General features: G+C 53.5%; 2 protein-coding genes across 12 annotated transcripts in view; one reads left to right on the top strand and one right to left on the bottom strand.

Moving 5' to 3' along the window:
• MAP4 (microtubule associated protein 4) overlaps window positions 1–10,041 on the top strand; it is a 168,285-nt gene extending 158,244 nt beyond the window's left edge. For 7 of the 8 annotated variants that reach the window (XM_072854946.1, XM_072854947.1, XM_072854948.1 and 4 more), the window contains 5 exons: window positions 2,590–2,671; window positions 4,710–4,822; window positions 7,618–7,795; window positions 7,983–8,003; window positions 8,094–10,041. In XM_072854946.1, coding sequence (XP_072711047.1) covers window positions 2,590–2,671; window positions 4,710–4,822; window positions 7,618–7,795; window positions 7,983–7,990 — 381 coding nt within the window. In that variant the 3' untranslated portion in view covers window positions 7,991–8,003; window positions 8,094–10,041. The remainder of the gene's footprint in view (window positions 1–2,589; window positions 2,672–4,709; window positions 4,823–7,617; window positions 7,796–7,982; window positions 8,004–8,093) is intronic. The other variant, XM_072854942.1, reaches the window with a different exon arrangement.
• Window positions 10,042–16,773: 6,732 nt separating this feature from the next.
• DHX30 (DExH-box helicase 30) overlaps window positions 16,774–19,876 on the bottom strand; it is a 35,490-nt gene continuing 32,387 nt past the window's right edge. For all 4 annotated transcript variants that reach the window (XM_072854932.1, XM_072854928.1, XM_072854929.1 and 1 more), the window contains 6 exons: window positions 19,411–19,604; window positions 19,168–19,327; window positions 18,718–18,875; window positions 18,140–18,243; window positions 17,826–17,965; window positions 16,774–17,096 (listed from right to left, as the gene is read on the bottom strand). In XM_072854932.1, the coding sequence (XP_072711033.1) occupies window positions 16,861–17,096; window positions 17,826–17,965; window positions 18,140–18,243; window positions 18,718–18,875; window positions 19,168–19,327; window positions 19,411–19,604 (992 nt within the window). In that variant the 3' untranslated portion in view covers window positions 16,774–16,860. The remainder of the gene's footprint in view (window positions 17,097–17,825; window positions 17,966–18,139; window positions 18,244–18,717; window positions 18,876–19,167; window positions 19,328–19,410; window positions 19,605–19,876) is intronic.

Genomic DNA, 19,876 nt, shown 5'->3' with positions numbered 1-19,876 from the left:
TGGGGCACTGTAATATTAGTGTCCTCCTCCAAGATGTTTTCTTGTTCAAATAGTTACGGTGATCGCTTCTGATAGAAGCCTTCCCGATACTTAATTCCTGAACCACAGTGCTGATGGGGATGTCTGGAAAGTCCGTTGTTCTAGTCTGTGGCTTTAGTTAAAGCTTTTAGGAATCCGGTGGACAAGAGCTGTGGTTAGTAGCAAACTATGATTCAGCTTTAGGGTTGCTCTGGTAGAAGTGATGGACGTCCTGCCTAAGTGAAGTGGTTCCTAGCTGGGACACTCTGGGTACCCATTTTGCCTTCTGTACACGGAGATAATTTCTTCTCCCCTCCAAGACACCCAAGAAGACACATTCGAAAGCAGTAGGTATTACTCCTACTCACGTTATATTTGCCAGAAATATCTGACACAAACATAGATAGGTTTCCTGGGTAGAAGCTTTTGTTGTGCTTTAGTATTTTCCCCTCTCTTTTTAAAGAAAGCAACAGTAAAGAGGTAGATTTTACAAAGTGCAGGTAGTGTACGTGCTGTTGAAGATTTAACAAGGTGATTTGGAATGTACATGTGTTTCTCTACCCTTTGGCTTGCCCTGTTTAGATGGATTGAGAAATGGTCAGAGGTAGAAAAATCTAAAAAGAGATGAGGATCACACTTCCCATCTGAGCCTCTGTATCAAGCTTTAAGATCTAAAGTTTATTTCTGGCACCAGAGTCTGAGTATTTGGCTCTATAAATGCAAGCCCAAGCCTTTAAACGTGTCTCCCATTGCAAACTCAAAACAACTAATGTTAGAAATCTTACCAGGAATACACTTCCATTTAGGTATAATTGTTTGGATCCCCAGGTGAAATCATGAGGAGTCATAACTGGGTATGTCTACCCTAGCTGATAGCAAACATTATTTTAAAATGCATTCCATGAGATACATTTAGTCTTATTCCAGTTCCAAGCAAACAAGTGCTCATTATAAAAGCTGTAGTAACTTTACTAGCAGCCATGATCTCACCTTTTCGGAGTGTCTGGTGTCACCGAGTCGGGGTACATGAACATGGAACAGCGTAGCAGGAGGCTGAACTGTGCTGTTCTACTAATTCTGAGCAAACAAGACATCAGGGCTTTGACTCATCCCTCTTCACAAGTACTGGGAGGATTCACGTTTCCTGAGAAAGATGTATTGCAAATTATCATGGTAATTCTCAATAAGCTTTTTAGAGCAGGTTGTAAGTGAACGAATTCTTGTCACAGTCAAAAAGAAAGATTTTCATTTTCTCTGTGAGACGACCTGTAGCAGAACATTCTGTGCACGTAGGTGCCAGCTGGCGATTGCTGACACGATTGGGAGAGGTGATCCTCTTATCTGGGGTTTTTTGGTAGTACTGTGTTTTCCCATGGAAAGTTGTAATGTCAGCTTAGTAGGGTGTTAGACCAGATGACCAGAAGTTCCTTCCAGTATAAATTATCCTATGCTTGTATGAAATGAAAGATCTCCAAGTAGTTAGACAGGAAGATAATTCTGGAATAGAGGAATTTTTCATTTACCTGGAGCTGCAGAAGGGATTTTAAAGATGTCAGAAACGGGGCTCTGTGCAATGCACTTGGTCCAGGTATCAGAGATGAAATATTTTTTGAGCAAAAAGACATAAAACCTGTGACATTTTGACTCCACCTTTGTGCTACCCCAGAGAAGACATGTCTCCCCAAATTCAAACTGATGTCTACAAACACCATGCTAGAATATTTGGCTCATTGACTTGGAAGAAGGTCATTTACCAAGTCATGAATATCTCATGATTTCATGATTGCATCACTGAACACTTTTTTCATCGAAGGCTTTCTATGCCAGTATCAAGTCACTGGTAGAACGAGGTTAAAGGAAATAATACTGGAAAGGAAATAGCTTCCCCAGTCCCAGTGTTTTGTCTTGAGAATGATGGCTTCTTCGAGCAGTTTGTTCCATCTGGGCATGATGATCCTTCCTGGTGTCCTGCTCTCAGCAGGAGGAAGGACCGCTGTGAGGAGGCTGCGAACAAAGCCTGACGATTAGATGCGGGTCAGGCTGCACATTGAAGATGGTAGAGAGAAAAAGTTGGAGCTGGTGGCATGTCTCTGGCCCTACAGCAAGAGAGAGGCTCAGTAGAACCGTGAGATGACATCTGTCCTGGTGACTGTCTGGAGCTGCCCAGGCAATGGCCCGTGCCTTCAGAGGCAGAGCCAGCGCCGGGCAGAAACAGTCTGGGGAACATGGCAATGGGACTGGCTTTTTTTGGTCCCTCTCCCAAGTGCTTTTGTATTCCACGAATGTGCCATGAACTCCCGTTGCTGGTTACTGCCCATCTGTTAGTTTTAGCTGGTCTCAATTTCTGTCTGCTCACATTAACCACTTCTGGCTGGTGCAGGCCTTTAAGTGATGCTACAGCTGACTATAGCGTTTGGTATACAGTGGCTCGGAAATCAATAGGAGAAAATAATGCTGTAGAAAAGGGGTGCAGGTTCATTAAGTGTGACCTGATGTTTGAGGTGGCCCATTGGCCTCTGGATTCACAGGAAATGTTTCTTTGTGTTGAGTTGTTTCTTTTTGCCTCTTTAGGTGCAGATCCAGAACAAGAAAGTTGACCTTTCCAAAGTGTCCTCGAAGTGTGGCTCTAAAGCAAATATCAAGCATAAGCCAGGTAGAAATTCTACCATTTCCTCATGAATTGTCTGCAGATATTGCAAGTCATTTAAATATAGTCCTGGGTTGCGACTGCAATAGTTTAAGGGGTTTGTTGCTTTCGGGGAGTATTTCTAGAAGTACTGTCTAGCTTCTTAGCAATTCCTGGTGGTTTCATCAGTGGAAAAGGGGATTAGGAGATGTGGGATTTCGTCTTGCCTGTGAAAATAATCTACTGCTTTGACTCTGTTCTCTTTTTTCCTCCCCATTTTGGGGGGGGGGGGGGGGGAAGTGGATACTTAGCATGACCATTCCAGGAGTCTGGAAGCTTCATCCATGCTTACAGAGGGCTTTGGGGCTCTCTGAACATGTGTGCTATGGAAGGATAAAGTACTTCCCTCCAGTTCTTCAAAGCAGATCAGATACAAGGGTCTTTTTAGCCTTCAGTTCAGTAGCAGCCCCTGTCTTATATAAAACATTTTTGGCTCTTTAATGACATCTTATGGGATGAGTGTGCAGGAATTATTTGCTCCCCACTGAGAACACAGCAGTTACTCTGTGTGAATTCCTGCGAATCTCAGGTTTCCTAACCAAGCAACGACCAGCCCACTGCTCAGCTGGAGCGTAGGCAAGTCTCGAGTTCAAGGTACTGTGGCTGCAGGCGGATTGTTTGAACTGTACCTTTGTAGCATCCTAAAGTATGGTCAGTTCACTGACTTTTGCTGGTTTGTCTGTCTCTGAGGACAGTTATCTGCACAGGAAAACTCCTAGCAATCAAACATCCATGCACGAGGGACAAAGTTCACTGACCAAAGCTGAAAACAAACACTACAAGCTTGTCTTTGTCTGCTCCTGGGAGTTTCCTGCACCCTTTCTGCCAGCCTGTTAGGTTGAAAGCAGTTCAACCTTACACACCGAGCACCACGGTTCAATGCCTCAAAACGCGCTCCCGCTTTGAGAACGTGGTGCCACAAACATGACCTCTGTTTATTCAATGCTCTGTAATAACAAGCTGTGCGTGACAATAACTGCTCTTGTCCAGGGCTGATTAAAGCAGAGTAATCCGTCCAGAATTATCTGTTGTCAGATGTTTTAACTGATTTTTGTTAGACCGAATCAGTTGTCTTCCATCATTGGCCATGCAAAGCTTCCAAAGTGCTGAGGACTGAGTATTTAATGATGTCACTGGGAAGCAGAGTTGTGCTTAGCCATACTTAAATAGTTTTTGTGAGAAACCTGCTGGAACGTGGACTGCATGTACAGTCTTGTATACTAATAGGAACTGCAGTATTCTAAATCTAGGAAAATCTTGCTAGAAATCTACGGTCGTTTTTCTGACCTTCATGTTCTCCTGAACCCGAAGTGCCCATCCAGTTCCCACGCTTGGCTTCTCCCTGCCTGCATGGCTGCCTCCTGAGTAGATCAAGCAGTGGCACATGGGTCTGTGTGTCAGGGAGGAGCTGTCTGTCCAGGCAGTCATACCACTGCCAGTGATGGAGTAGGAGTGGGAACGGATAACGAGCAAAGGAACGCAGTTAACGGAAAGGAGCAGAACATGTCCCGGCACCGACGACTACGCAGATGGGCTGAGCTGGCAGAGACCTTGGCAAGGGACACGGATAGGAGTGGGCAGCTGGTATTAGCCATGAGAAACGCACCAGTGTGGGATCGGGTGGAAGTGGCATTTCACACCTCTGCTGGGGGAGACAGATTCATGAGCAGATCTAGTGAGGCAGTTGGCGTGCGGATATCATCCGTCTGTCCGGATGTGTGGAGTTCCCCACCTGAGGGTACCTCCAGGGCTTTGCCATGCTGCCCTGCTTGCTTGCGGTCTTGCTTGGCCTGCACAGGTGGAGATCACCAGCTTTGATCTTACCATTTTTTAAACTGAACCTTAACTGGAGAGAGACTGAGACACTACATGCATTACTTGGTCACGTCCTTCCTCCAAAGTACGCTGGGTCCCCAGTGGTTCCTTGGTGGGGCTGGGAAGGGGACAGATCTCAGGTGGGACTGTTCTGGAGGCATTAATACACTCCTACACAATCTTCTTCTAGGGGGAGGAGATGTCAAAATTGAGAATCAGAAGCTGAACTTCAAGGAGAAGGCCCAAGCCAAAGTGGGTTCTCTGGACAACGTGGGACACTTACCAGCAGGAGGAACCGTGAAGGTGGGTGCAGCAAGCTCTGGCACCTCAGGGTAGGGTTTAAATTTGGTTGTTCTCCTTGTCCTGCTGTTGATGTAGTGCAGCTTCTCCACCCCTAGCCTGTTATAGCCATCTACTTATTTCTGTGGCCTCTGTTGTCAACCCCAGGAGTAAGTATGAGTCGGAAAGGAGAGAGCTATGAACCAGCTCCGTGGCCTGCCTGAATGGGCTCCCTGCTAGGTGTTACTGAGGGCTCGTACCGCCCATCTGCATCCTTCCTCTAAGAAGAGGGACATGAGATCACTCCCTCTTGAGCAGGGATCGCTCTGTAAGCTATGAGCCCATCAGAGAAGTTGCCTGTGGCCCTTCCTCCTTTCTTTACCCCCAGTAAAGCTGGTGAGAGCAAGGTGCTCTGTGCTGGGAGATAGCATCTTGCAGCTCTCGGCAGCAGTTTTCAGCCCGTAACCTGCACTGCAGGCCAGCCCAACGACCCTTTGTGCGAGGATAAGAAAAGATTTTTGTGCTCTCATTGCTGTGATTCAGCGCTTTTCCCCATGAGAACGTAAACTGCCCTCAGCCTCAGCTCTGCAAATTGCAGGTCTCGCTACAGCAATGCGACATCTGTGCTTAGGGGAGGGAAATTACCCCCGCTTGAATGACCGAGTGATGGATGTGTGGGCTTGACCTATCACGCCACGTAATGATTAGAGCAGTGCTGAGGATTATGTTTAGGTAGTCACTAGTGCTGGGGCTTTTATGTGAAACACCGCTGCTTCTGAATTGGCTGGTAGCGCTGGAAGCGGAGAAAACAGTCCTGTGCTCTGGCATCAGAACGCTTAAAATACGACTTAGTCTTTGCCCCCAGCAGGACAGACAGACGGAGGAGAAGAAACCCCTGCTAAACACTGAGTTCCCTTGGTTGTCCCAGCATTGTTTGTTTGAGCACTTTTGTGTTGTGGAAGGGTTTAGAGTTCAGCCGGGTTGAGCTATTGTGTTAAATGCCATGTGAATTTGAAAGAAATAATCCCTGTCCTAAAGAGCAGATCATGCAGCAGAATTCACAAGTATATTTAGTATGTGCTTAATCATCCCCATTAAAACGAGGCAAGAGGTGACTGCCAGAATGTTTGCTGGGGACGCATCAGGACTCTCCTATCTCCAGTCCTTTATGTAAACTTCAGCCTGTCAAATCGGGGCTCAGTGAAAAGCTGAAAGGAACCAGAGAAGCTGCTGGTGCGTTGGTAGGGACAGGGAACTTTCTGTAATGGTGCCTGGCTCTTCCAGTTTACTGGAGTGTCTAGTCCATATACCGGTGCTGTTTGCTGGTAACCAGGGTTTTCATTGAAGTTCTAAAATCTTACCTGTTCAGAATTAGTCTGATTTTTTTTTTAATAGTTTTTCCCCCATCTCCATGGGTGCAAAGAGTCTCTGTCGATGACACTCTCATCCAGTAGTTTTTTGGGCTCTAATATTTAGCCTTGCAATACAGAGACCAGATAATTTCCCTGTTGCATCCCACAGATCTCAGCCAGCGCTGTCGTCGAGGAGGGGCAGGTGGCACGCAGGGACTGGCACACACGTTCGAGGGCTGCCTGCTCTTGCTCAGCTACCCGCTGTGGCTCTCGGGGAGGTGTGGGGATCATCCAAGTCCCTGTAGTTCCTGCAGAAGCACCTAGATATCGGTGTTGCTGTCAGTTCATGGGTGGGAACTTGGACCCCAGAAGGAAGGCCAGGTGGTTTTGCTGCTTGTTGAGTAAGCAGTACAGAGCCAGTCCGTGGCTGTCTTGCTTTGCTACCCGGGCTGCAGGGAGAGGGCCTGCCTTCGTCTTGAGAAGAGCCGCAACAGCCTTATTCCCCATGGATTAGACTTTGGGGGGCAAGGGCGTGGGGTAAGAGCAGAGCCGCTTTGGACTGGAGGGTGCCACCCTCTCCCCGTACTCCTCCCTGCTGAACGTGGCAGCAAGGGGATGTCCTGGCTGGATGGGTTGCTCCTTCCCAGAGCTGGGCTGGTCCAGCGTGGCATCTTCTCTGCTTGCCGTGCCCTGCAGTGTTGGTGGTGTCTGAGTGTCTTTCCAAGCAACTCTGCGTTACTTTCAGCAGGCTCCCACCAGCATGTTAGTCTCTTCTCTAACGGCAGTAGAGCTTAGCTCTTCTCTAAGGCTAGTAGAAGTTGGTGACTCCAGGTGGGATGAACAGCTATGGTAGAAGAACCAGGACAGAGTCTTCCCTAAAGGCTGCACTCCCCGTTCATAGTCCAGCATCAGCATCAAGTGAGGATGAGATCCTTTGTGCAAACTTGACCTTCCTCTTTTGGGATCCGCTATATATTATTTGGGTCTGGTATATAAATGTGTCCCCAAATAACGGAGGCCGCTTCACTGCGATGTACCCAAACCACCTGCTTGCTTTCAACCCTGTAGCGCTCTGCTTTAGTCGACGTGCCTTGGTCTGCCTTTGCCTCAGCCGTCCTCCATCACCAGGGCATTACAGGTGTGCGTTTGGGGAGAGGGTGCTGAGCTCCGGACCCCGTGCTCAGGGACACGGCGGCCACGCTCAGACGAGCTGGCAGGGAGCAGCACGGGGCCGATGGGTCTGCGGGAGCTGAAGCACTGTGAGAAGCTGGAAAGCTGGTCAGGACGGTGGCTTCCCGGGGAGCGGAGGGGCTGCTTCGCACTTCCAAACACCCCCTCGTCCCTGCGTGTGTCTCGGCAGCTGGGGAGGGCGGAGGGGGCTCCGGGAACCCGCGCTTCACCCCCCTGCACCCCCATCTTCTATTGACTCGTCCCTGTCGTCCTCCCCACCCCGTTGTCTCATTGTAGGCTGAGGGGAGCGTGGAGCCAGGGCAGCTCCCGCCAGCCCCTCAGAACGGAGAGGTGACAGCGGCCCAGGCAGGCAGTGAGATGCGGGAGAATGGCGTAGGGCCGGCAGTGCCCACTGCCCTGAGCGGTGGTGACCAAAGGGAAATTCAGAGCTTCGAGACTCAGATACAAGAAACAAGTAAGTGCCTGCGCCTTCTCTCTACACACTCTGCCGGGTGGGGTGGGGAGAGCACTGCAGCAGGGCAGAGCAGCCGCCCCTGGGCACTGGTCACACCGCTGTAATCTGAACGTTGAACTGTTTGTATCGATGTCTGTAGGGTTTTTTTGCCTTTTTTTAATTCAGAAAATTGCCTTTTATTTTCCAGGCATCTAATGATGACATTATGGTATCGTCTTCCATTCCCCTCCTGTCCCCTCTCTCCTCCTCTATCCTCCTCCTGCCCTTCCCCTTCTCACCTGCCCTTGTGTCGCTGCAGATTGAATCTCACAAGCTGACGTTCCGTGAGAAGGCCAAGGCTCGAACAGACCACGGAGCGGAAATCGTCGTCTCCAAACCCCCCAACCTTTCCAGCAGCACTTCCCCCTGGCGTAGCACATCCGTCAGCGAGAGCCTGGGCTCAGTCGCCTCCTTGTCACCGCTGCAACAGCCAGCTCCCCTTGCAGCGCTTTCTCAGCAAGGCTTGTGACCCCTCCCAGCCCCGTCTCCCACGTGCTCCCCAGAGTAACGCAGCTTGGCTCTCTTAACCCGGCGTCTGGCTTTAGATGGGAAGGGGACAGCGTTTAGCAGGGCTAGCGTCCCTTTCGGCCGTGCTGACTCCTCGAAGCATCCTGGAGGCTTGCCCCTGCCCGAGCGTGCCGGGCTCTGGTGGTCCCTTTTTGGCTGGAAAGGGCTTCCTTCCCTCTCCGCACCTTGTCCCTTTTGCTTTTAAGGGGATACTAGAGTGAGTGTTAGTGTCGTGTTTCGGGGACGGGCACCTAGTGACTTCCAGGCTGTGTCTCGCTGTCCCGAGCAGCGGGGAGACGCCCCCCGAGCCTCGGCAGCAGGGGACTGGGTAGGAGCACGCCTACGCTGCTGGTGGCTGAAGCCAGGCCAGAGTTAATAGGGATAAGCTGTGATCTTTCTTTCTGTCTTTTTTTTTTTTTTTAAAAAAAACCAACCTTTTCCTCCTTGCCGCTTCAGTTTCTGCTGATCCTGTTTGATGATGATATATATTATACACACACGTTAGGCTGTTTTAACTGTTGACTTTAACCTTTTATTCTTTGTGACGATGTGTTGATGATTTATTGTGCTACAAACCCATGCTAAGTTTCCTTTTCTCTTTCCTTCTTTTCCTAACCGTAGGAGAGTAGAGACATTAACCGCTGCTGCAGTGCTGGCTTCTTATTGACATATCCAGCAATTGTAACTTTTTTGTTGTTGGTTTGTTTGTTTTTTTTTTTTTTTAATATTTTAAAACGATGGAGCAAATTCATGGGATTAAGCCATGTCTGAAATGAAAGGCACAAGACTGTGTTAAAGGAAAACTTGGTGTAACAGATCAGATGAAGCCTGTGTTGGCTGCAACGAGACATGTTGAATCGATGCTCGTAAAACCTCCTGTAGGGCCAAACCGCCAGCCCTGGAGGGTGCCTAGGACCTTCTGCGCATTAGCAAGGCAAAGACGGTTTATTTATTAACTTGCTCGGCCAAAGCCCTGGGTTTTATCTTTTTTTCGGCCAGGGCCTGAGGTCTGGAGGAAGGGCAGGAGGCTGCCTTCGCGGTGGAGTTGCAGGTTAACGCAGGCCGTGAGTTCCGAGGCAAAAGCAGGTCTGTGGTGTGCGTGTGTGTTGTTTTAACAGAGGCTGATGTATGGGGAACCGTATCGTCAGGCTGAGCGAGTCTGGTGGGAGGCCGAGGTGGGGAAGAAGGGAACGGCCGCCTCTCATCCGGGGCGTGAGGCAGGGGTAGCAGAACGTCTGTGGAGGCTGGAGGGAGGCAGAGCCCTTGGCTGGGGCAGGGGAGGCAGGTTTCTAATGCCAGGGAGTTGCAGCTCTGACTAGGAAGGAGATTTACCTACTCTTGGAGGTGTGAGCTCCTCGTTTCATGTTGCAAATGACACTAAAGAAATTAAATGTAAATAAATTAAAAAAAAAAAAGTGTTCTTGGGTGGTCAAACTAATTTAAAGCAAAAAAAAAAAAAAAGGCGGAATAACAAAACACTGGGATCAAAGTGAACTGAACCAGGCGTGTGCTAAGGGGGGCTGTTCAAAGAGGGGACAGAGGGAAGCCTGCAGCTTCTCATGCTTGTGGGAATATTTCTTTGGGAAGCCGACAATGACACGATAACCCGGAATCTGTATTTACACACAAAGATTCTTATTGCACTTGTATTTTTTATATTAAAGTTTGCATGATTTCTAATAAAATGGCATTAAAATGTACTAGTTTGCATCAAAGTCGTCTGCTAGTTTCATAAGTGCTTTTTCCTCTGAATACAAATTTAAATAAGCAATGCAGATTTGCACCTGAAAGGGGCGGTTATATATACCCTAGAAAACTCCCAGCGCTTCCCTTCCTCCTCCTCCTCCTCTTCCTCCTCCTCCCCACCTCTCCCGTTCCCTCCATGCCACATCCCTCTAATCCCAAACCAGGGAAAGCAGCCGAGCCGGTCGCTCCCTGCCCTCGTGGTGTGCGTGCTGCGTGGCCTCAGCGGTCACCGCTGCCCGAGCCAGCACTAACCCCCGGGCCCTCGCTCCCCTGGCGTGTGCCTGGCTCTGCGGAGGGAAAAGCTGGAGCTGGGGAAGGGGCTGAAGCCGCCCTCCCGCCCCGCGCGGGGCAGGCAGCTGCCTGGGCAGCACAGATGCTGTCTCCAGCTCCGGGCTGGGGTTGGAAACCTCATTTCTCAAGAGAGCAGAGCTGTGTCGTGATGCTTTGAAACCCTCCAGCCGGCCCCGTGGCCTGTGACGGTGCTGCCTCTGACCACCCGTTCACCTGCATGCTGCCCTCTGGTATATATCACTGCCCCTTCGCTGACGCTTCCTTCTTTCTCTTACTGCTAAATTCTAAACACCAGCTTGATCTTCTCAATCTTGGGTTTGGTGTTTTTTTTATTTTTTCCCAACACTTGAATTGAGGGGAAGTTTGGAGGAGAGGGACTGAGAGGAGAGCAGGCTGATCCCCTCAGCAGGAGAAGGCAGGGGCTGTGCTTCCCCAAGCAATAATGTCGATCTGCTCCGGGCTAGGGCAGGCAGGCGCTGGCGAGGGGCTCCTGTGCCCGCGCGGTGTGCGTGGAGCCCTGCTTCCCTGCCCGCGAGAGGCGAATGCCGGCTGGCAGCGGGCTGAAGCCGACCCCCAGGCTCACCGGCCAGGCAGAGGAGCTGGGAAGTTTGTGCTGGCGGGCTGTGGCCGGGGACCGGCCGCCGGCTCGAGGTGGGGACAGCGAGGTCTGGTGGTGGTCGTGGTTAACCAAAGAGAAGGTGGAAGCTGAAATGTCGCGTTCCTCTTGCTGCTCTGCCCTGGGCGCCCAGGGCGTGAGGTGCCCGGGCGGAGGGAGGCAGCCAGGTCCTGGTCTTAGTTCAGGTGCCGCAGGAGGAAGGCAAGTGGCAACATTGCACTTTATCTTCAGAGATGGCAAAAAAAACAAAACAAAAAAAAAGGCAAGCAAACCCCTACCACCCTGCAAAGGGACAGTAACGCCACCTTCTCCCCCTGCATTGCTTTTCTCTGATTTATTGACTGCTCGGCAGTCTTGGATAAGGCTTTCATGTCTGCATACGGTTGTGGCGGCATTCAGGCCTGTCTCTGAACATGCACAAACCCTCCCAGACTCTCTCACGGTTCAGCTGAACACTGACCGACCGACCTGTGCTTCTGTGCCACTTTCTCTAACACTTGCTGTGCCTGTGTTTAGCTGACAAACTAAATCCAGATACTCTAGTTTGGCGTGGTTTTTCTAGGACAGCTTCAGTTTTAATATGGATTTTTTTTTTATTTTATTTTAAGGAAATGGCTGTACATATTGCTAGCCTGGGAAGAGATCCATGTGTGGTGAAGATGACTTTAGTTTCCTGTCTGGGGAGGTGGGAGTGAGCTGGTTAGTGCTGAGACCTTAAATGCAGACTGCAGAGAAGCTGCTGGCAGAGCAGGGGAAGGAGCTGTGTGTGCCGTTGGCTTGATCTAGGGCTAGAGATAGTAAATGCTCTTGGGAAAAAAAAAGTTGTGGTCTGAATTAGATGCGACTTGAATGTACATGTTCCTGTCCTGAGATGCCTCGTGTGGGTCCTGGCTTTCTCTGCAGCTGCGCTTGCTGGGACGCTGCTCCTGGGGAAGGCAGCGTGGGGGGAGAGGGGAGGGCTGGGGTGGCCGAGCAGCCTGGTGGCTTCGGTGAACTGGGAGAAGTCAGGCGCTGGCGGCTCGGTCCCCGCTGGATGGGGCGCAGAGGCAGCGTGCGCAGCACTCGAGTTCCAGGTGTGCCTGCTCCTGCCTCAGGCAAGATGCTCAGCAAAGCCCGTTCCTAAGCTCATGGTCAGGGTGAGCGTCGGCTCGGTGGTGTCTGAGCTGCTGAAGCAACGCAGGAGGCAGCCCACAGCCCGGGCTGCTCAGCTGCTGTCCTGTCTGCTGGAGCCTGGTGTCTTCCTGCATATCAGTGGCATATACAGTTACTTTGGGGCTTTTTATACTGTTAAACAAAGTACATTCAAGTAACCAAGTTTGTGGGCTTGAGGCCTCAGGAGCAGGAGGCCGGGAGCTGCAGCAGCTTTGCTGCTGGCCCCAGCATGCGCCTCCCCTTGGGTCGGAGTCCTGACCGCAAACTGAATGTAGTTTTCTACACTGACCCTCGCTCTTGTCCCCCCGCGTAGTGTCAGTGTGTGAGTGGGGCTCTAGGACCCTCATATGTTTGTGTCGTTTAGGCAGAATTTCTCGTTTTCTTAGAGCGTGGCAGGAGCTTGATGTCGGTGACATCTTTGGGTGACAGGGGCTCCTGTGTCCTCCCTGCGTGTGGAAGGAGGGAACGGCTGAGCCCCTGCTGAGCTGGTCAGGGCTGTTCAATGCTGTCCCTGCAAAAGGCCGAGTGGCCGTAGCTGTCGGGAGGCCAGCAGCCTCCAGGCTTAGGAGAAATGTCACCCGAAAGCCCTCCTGGCCTGGGGCAGCCTGCCGGTGGGGTGGAAAACTGCTACGGGAGGCAGCAGCGGAAAGCGTGCTCTGTTTCTCCTTCCTCCTCACCACCTGAATTCCAGCTAGAGTAAGCGTTTTTCTTTCAAATCTCCCTCACATGAGTCTCGCTGGCCACCAGCTGGTGTCTAGAATAAGAGATCAGACACGAGACTCCTGTCTTGCACCTGTTGTGATCGTCCCACCCCAGCATTCAGCATTGCCTGCAGCTTCGATTACCCCATAACGTAGGTACAGCGAGTAACGACACAGTGGGGGAAATGATGGCATGGGAGGGGGGGTTGGATGGAGAGGACAGCGTGGCTGGAGACGAGGGCTCGGGGCACAGGACCCAGGAGGGCTGATCCTGGCTCTCGGCTCCCTCTGGGGTCTTGGGAAGTCACTTAACCTCTCTGCCTCAGTTTCCCCATCTGCAAGGTGGGGATGATCCTACTTACCTCACCAGGCTGTTGTGAGGAGTGAGCAGTGTGTAATGTGTTCTCTAAATGTGACGTATTATTATTATTTTGTGTCATAGGTTTTTCTGTGGCGGCACCGTCTCCTCTGTCACGCTGGGTGCACTGTGCTGCCCGAGGAGGGGTGCAGCCGGCGCTGGCTGCTGGGGCGAGTGACAGGGCTGTAGCTGTGCCGCAGTGGGGTGGTGCTGAGGGGAGGGAGGCGAGGGCAGGGGGAGGTTAGTGCATGGCTGTAAGGCCTGAGACAACAGCTCTGCGGGCGGGGGGGCCGGGGCAGAGCCCCTCCTGCCTTGGAGTGAATTCATACCCGTTTGCTTCTGCCTTTCTGTTTCGCCCTCCTGCGAGGGGCTGTAAGACTGTCGTCTCCTTAGCAACATTTCCCGATTTGGTGTTGTGATTCTTACTATTGTAAAGGGTTGAAATAAAGCTTCTAGATGTTCCTCCTCAGCTTGGGCGTGAGTTTGTGGGGGTTGGGAAGGCCAGGTGGGAGGGGGTGTTGGGACAGTCAGGGGCCACCTGATGTCCCACTGGTGGCAGAAGAAGGCACGAAGAAGGGGGTGAAGCAATTCTGTTGTCTCTGATGGCTTCAACCACTGGAAAATTCTCCCTTCCTTGGCTTTGGTCCTCCAGCCTGAGCTCAGCTCAAGCTCCTCCAGCTTGCTGGGGCTCACACCAGGCACTGGCCTGCCACCTCCCCATGGCCCAGACGAGCCCTCGGCAGCTGCTGGGGGGCCATGTGCAGAGCCGGCACAGCCAGCGGGCAGAGCCCCAGGCACACCCACAGTTTGCATTGGCACCAGCTTGGGGGTTTCTTCTGTCTGCCCATCCCACCTGGCTCCTCTTCCAGCAGTGGCCAAGCCCGGCTCCAGGGGAAGCGTGTTCCTGTACACGCTGTGACTAAAGGGGGGCACCTCTTGCAGCAGGTGCCCCCTGCCCGCTCTTAAAAAAAAAAAAGGCAAGGTTTTTCTGCCTTGGCTCAGGCTTAGCACACAGGATGGATGTGGCCCGAGATCCCAAACGGCCGTGCCCTTGACAGGGTTTTGACCCAGGGCCACTGGCAGTCCAGGGAGGCTTCACCCAAGTCCCTGTGCCCGGAGCAGCAGCAGCCAGCTCCTGCCCCCCTAACCCAACCCTGCCGCCGCAATTCCCCCACCCCTGGCAGCCACGGCTGCGGTGCTTCCCCCGGGGAACCAGCAGCACCAGGACCTGCTCAAGTGCTCCTGGGTGCCTCTGTGCCCGGCCGGCTGCTGTCAGCCCAGCGGCCTGGGGGCTGCCCGAGTCCCCTTCAGAGCCTTCAGCTCGCCCCTCGCTCATGAAGGCTTTAACTGACAGCAGGTACCCGCGCCGCTGGGCCCTTTCCGCAGCACTCCGGCACCGTGCCTTCCCCACCCATCGCCCCCTGCACCCCCTAAAGCCGGACCCCCACTGAACACGGCTGCTTCCCCTCTGCCCGAGCTCGGAGACGTGCAGGGACACACGGCCATGAAGCTCCTGGGTCTCACACGACATGGCAGGGTAGCCCCGGGAGAGGAAGAGCAGCCCCAGCACAGAAAAAGCAGCAAAATGCTTCAGACTTTACTCAGCTATTGAAAAAAAAAAAAAAAGGAAAAAAAGAATGAAGAGGACAGAGGCAGTTACTACTCTATCCCTTTTTATTGTCTTTAATCTATGTTGTAAAAAGATCCAGTATCACATAACAGCCACTGAAGTATCCCAATATCACACTAGTTCTGAACCATTTAGACAATAGCTTAGTCTTTTTTTTTTTTCTTTTTTTTTTTTTTTTAAACCTGCTGGAAGGGAAAACCATACTGCCCATTATACAGGCCAAAAGAAACAAACACTGGTCAAATAATAGTGACAACCTCAAGCAAGTGAAATGAAGATGAAAAGTTTTGAGTGAACACAGGCTGCAGGACTCCCAGGGCCCCGCGCTGGCTCATCCACCACGGCCTGGCCGAGCGGGGCCAGGAGGCTCCGGGAGAACAGAAACGTCTCCCGCTGCTGGAGTCGGCCACAAGCCCCCACAGCCCCTCGCCCTTGTGCTTTTCACCCCCAGCCACTGGAGCCGTGGGGCTCCCGCACGCACCCCGCTACAGTACATCAGTTCAGATGGCAGAGGCCACAGCTCCCTTAATTAAAGCCCATGACGAGTAACTTAAATCTTAGTAGAGAACAACCCGGAGAACCAAACGGTGGCCCCCGAGGAAGGCAGCTCCCGGCCCGAGCGCGGGGCGGACACTGCCAGGGCAGGACCCCCTTTGCCATCGTCCCCATGTGCAGAAACAGCCTCAGCCTCGCACCCGCGCTCAGCCGACGGCTGTCTGCCGCTTCCACGACCCAGCAGAGCACGGCGGAGCACGGCCTGGCTGGTGCGGTCAAACCTCGCATTGATTTCGGATACAAAGAGCATAAGAAATGGTGAACAAAAACAAATGATCCCAGGCCCCGCAACCGCCTTTTGCTCAGCTGCGGGGGAAAGCCGCAGCCGCCCCTCCCTCCAGCACCACTCGCAGCCCCGCGATGCTTCCCCCCGCGCCCCGTGAGGGCACAACCCTTTCGCTACACCCCACCGCCTGCAAACCGAGTGTGAAGTACTTGTTCCTCTCCCGCGCTGTCCAGCCCGAGGGAACATGCGTTACAAACATTAATGAAGCCTCACAACAGCCCTGTGAGGTAGGTCACTGTCTTCATTTGACAGGGAATCCAAGGCAAAGCTGGGATTTAAACTCCAGATTTCTCATTTAATGCTGTGCCTGTCACAATCCTCCTTCCACAGAAATATGGTCCCTGTTCATAGAAAACAAAGAATTTTGTGCCTATGCTCCTGGCTTCCCGCAGGAGAAAGCGCTCACAGGCAGACTGGCATCTACAATCACATCCTGTGTTGCACAAGTTACAGGGATCCGGCCTCCTTGACGTAGGGAGAACAAGAAATAATAATAATAAAAAAAAAATAACGCAAGAGGACAAAAAGTACAGGCAGATTAGGAACGACAAGTCACATCTCACACTCATAACGCCACGACTGCGCTCGCGCTGTGGGGTGGCAGGGCCCCGCTGTGAGGCTCGGAGATCCCGCGTAGAATGTCACGTCCGTCCGGCGCCTTCAGGGCTTCCTCCCCTCCGACGTCCTCAGGGCACGGGGAGAGCGAAGACGACAACGATCACCACCCTGCGCCAGAGCTGCTGGATCCACGCTCTGCCCGGCCCCAGCCCCCGGAGCAGGCACAGCCGCAAGCCAAGACGTCCGTCCTCCTCTTGAGCCGGGAGTAGCTCTCGCACAGAGCTGCTCCAGCCCGGCCCTGTGGGGATGGGGCAGAGGACGGCCCGCAGCAGCTGTGTCCTTGGCTTTCCAGTTCAGGGACTGACGCTGTTAAGAGCGGAGGAGGTGGGTGTCCACGAAGCTCACGCCAGGGTCCATTCCACTTCCAGTCCATTCCAGGCGGTACTGCGCTGGTTCTTCCTACGCGGTGACCATGCACGGAGCCGACAGCAGGAGATTCAGACAACATTAATCTTCTAGGATGGAGAGAGATGACTTCACAAGGGATAAATAGAACTTTATTTAAATAAACATTTGTGAACATCTTTATACAAATTACAAGTCCCCACACAATCCTCCAGCTCTGCCTAAGCGCCAAAGCTGCCAGGAGGGCCTTTGAGCAGATCCACCAGGATGTCGAGCAGCTGGCTGTGCTGGTGGTGCAGGTCCCCAGGGATGGCTGCCATCTCATAGCACAGGCACGTCTCCACCATCTTGGAGAGCGACACACGGAAATCGCGCAGGAGGCGGATGGTGTAGGAGTCTCCCTCCAGCACCAGGAGATCACTGTCTGTCAGGGAGACTGTTGCTCGCCAGCCATCATCTTAGTGGGAAGAAGAGAGGAGGTGAGAAGCAGGGATGGTGCTGACCTGCTCCAGCCTGGGCTGGCCGCTCGGCCCTCTCCACCACCGTTAGCAGGGGCAGCGCAGGTCCTCCCCACGCTCATTTATCCCAGAGTCCGGGGACTCAACGGGGCCAAACAGTTCCCACAAAAGCCAGGCAGCACTCTGACCCATCACACTGGGATCCTCCCACCGTTTCCCGCAGAGGGTGACTGACGGCACAGCCCGTCTGAGCTCGAGGGCTAGAGACGCACTGCAGCACTGCCAAAACCCCACGGGTTAAAGCAAGACATCCACGGGGAGAAGGGCTCGCTCCTCCCCACACACCAGCCATGGCTGAAGACCAGCTCAACTCCTCATTCCCCAAGGACGGGCACAAGCCTGCTTGCTCGGCCTGCCTGTGGCTCGGTTCCCATGTCTCCCTGGAGAGCTACACGTGAGAACAGCTCACAAATCATCGCCTTTGTGGCCCCATTAGAGCAACACCCAGTCCAAAGCAAGAGGCTTAGAAAGCAGGGGAAGACAGCTGGCCAAGAGAAGCAGCAGAGCTGCTCAGAGAGACGAGGGGTAGCCACCTCGCAGCCCCTCGGCCTGTGGTACGGCTGTAGGAGCGGGGTCCCTGGGGTGTCAGGCGAGGCAGGAGGAGCCCGCAGCGGCACAAGAGGACGTGCGGGTGGACGCGCCAGCCCGGCAGCTGCTGCAGCACTCACCTCGGACGTGGATATCCGTGTCGGTCATGAGCAGCACGGCCAGTGGGTGGACCTGGGAGGAGTCCCGCACAAACACCCCACCGTTGGACTTCACTGCCATGAAGTATGTTAGCCAGCGGCTGTACAGCTTGGACGCCTCCCTGCACAGGGGAACAGCTTCGTCAACCGCAGGCAGAGACGTGCTGTACTCCGGTACCGGCACACGCGTCAGAGGCTGAGTACACACGGTACTCAGCACAGCCGGCTGGTGCCATGAAGTGCACGGCGTGGGGTCCCCGTCCTCCCACGGTCGCAGACATACGCAGATCACCCACCTGTTGATTGTTGACTTGTGGAGCAGAACGGTGCCAGCCTTTGTCCGATACGCGTAGCTGTTGGGTTTGAACTTCCCTTGACGGGTCACTTTGCCTTGTCTCACCTGAAACGAGAAGAGCATCTCCAACACCTGCACAACCAGCAGGCACTGCCCACAAGCAGCCAGCCTGGCTTTCCCCACAACTGTCTCTCCTACGTGTGTGTAGGGACAAGGATGTTCCTCCGCTTCCAGAAGCCCCGCTGTGTTAGCAGAGTACACGCGTGGGGGTGACCAGACCCGGCAGTCACCGAACGCCATGCAAGGGGCAGCAAACAGGAGGAGGACGATGCCACCTCGATGGCTCCCAGACCAAGCTACAAGAACCCAAGCATGGACCTGCGCAGGCTGGGGGGGCCGCTCCTCACAAGGAGGGATCCAGGGACAGCACCGGAGCAGCACGCAGAAGCACAAGCAGGCAGCCTGCCTAGGACACACGCTCCCAAGAGAGCACAAGCGTCTCTGGCACCTCCGTGCTTCCCTGTGCTACCTGCAGCGACCAGCAAGCCCAGGAGTGATAGCAGAGCAGGGAGCCAGTACCTGGATGAGGTTGGGGTAGAGCCCAGCCATGAGGACTCCCTTGACCAGTTCTTCCTCTTCACTGTACTGGTTGCATACGGACGAAGGCATGGTACAGTCAGATGGGGATGACACCAGGAAGGCTTCGTAGAGGTTCTCGGAGAACTGCTTGACAAGGCCTACAGGGAGGAGACAGCCCCAGGGAATGAGAGTCACCCTCTTTTTTGCCCCACTGTGAATGAAAACCTCAGCAGGGCAGCACCAGCCCCGGCCCTAGAGGCCCAGCCTCGCTGCTAGGACAGGAGACCTGTCCTGCCTGTGGTCTCCCTGGCACTCCCGAGTGCCAAAGCCAGAACCTGCGCCCACTCCAGCAGTCACCTGCCCGCTCTACCCCATTTCTGCACCACGTTCTTCACCAGTGCGTCAGCCTGTTCAGGGGACAGAGGGGAGAAGGAGGCCTCTGGGACTCACCATTGATGAAGCGAAGGCTGGGGCCGTACAGGTAATAGTCCTGCAGGTAGTTATCCCTGGCACGACTGTCTCTGCGTCTCAGCACCTCCTCCCAGCCTGCCACAGCTCTGACAAACGCGAGGTGATCGCTCCCGCTCTCCCGGCTCAGAACAGCCTTGGCCTGGGAGACAGACACGCATGTCAGCCAAGCGGCAGCCCCTTCCCGTCCTGCTTTCTACCTTCCTCTAAGGAGGGGCTCCTCACCTTGTCCACCTCTGCACGGTTTTGCAGGCTGCTGCTGAAGGGGTCCCGCGTGAGGCAGGAAACGATGACGAGCAGAGGGTGGAGGCAACGGTAGATGGACGCCAAGACGATGGCCTTTGCCAGCCGAGGATCTGTGGAGATCTGGGCAAGGCGTTTGCCCAAAGTGGTGAGCGCTTCTCGCTGGTCCAGCACGCCTGCAACAGAGCCGCCCGCAAGGACGCATCCATTAGCACCAAGTGGGGCCAAAGTGGTGGCCGGTGGCTTCAGGGAGCTGCCGGGAGAACCTGCTGCTGGGCTTGGAAGATTTGGTGTAACCTCCAGAAGAGGCACACAGCACGGGTGCCTGCAGTAAGCACCCAGAACCTCCCAGGTCTAAACTGACCCGAGGCCAAAGAAAAGGCTGTAACAGCCAGATGACAATCCACAAGACCCCAGCTATGAACTCCAGATCCCAGCTTTTCTTCTT

Source organism: Ciconia boyciana, chromosome 2 (assembly GCF_034638445.1).
Source record: "Ciconia boyciana chromosome 2, ASM3463844v1, whole genome shotgun sequence".
In the NCBI taxonomy this organism is placed as follows: Eukaryota; Metazoa; Chordata; class Aves; order Ciconiiformes; family Ciconiidae; genus Ciconia; species Ciconia boyciana.
The sequence above is the reverse complement of the archived record's forward strand: the minus strand, read 5'-3'. Positions and strand labels throughout refer to the sequence as shown.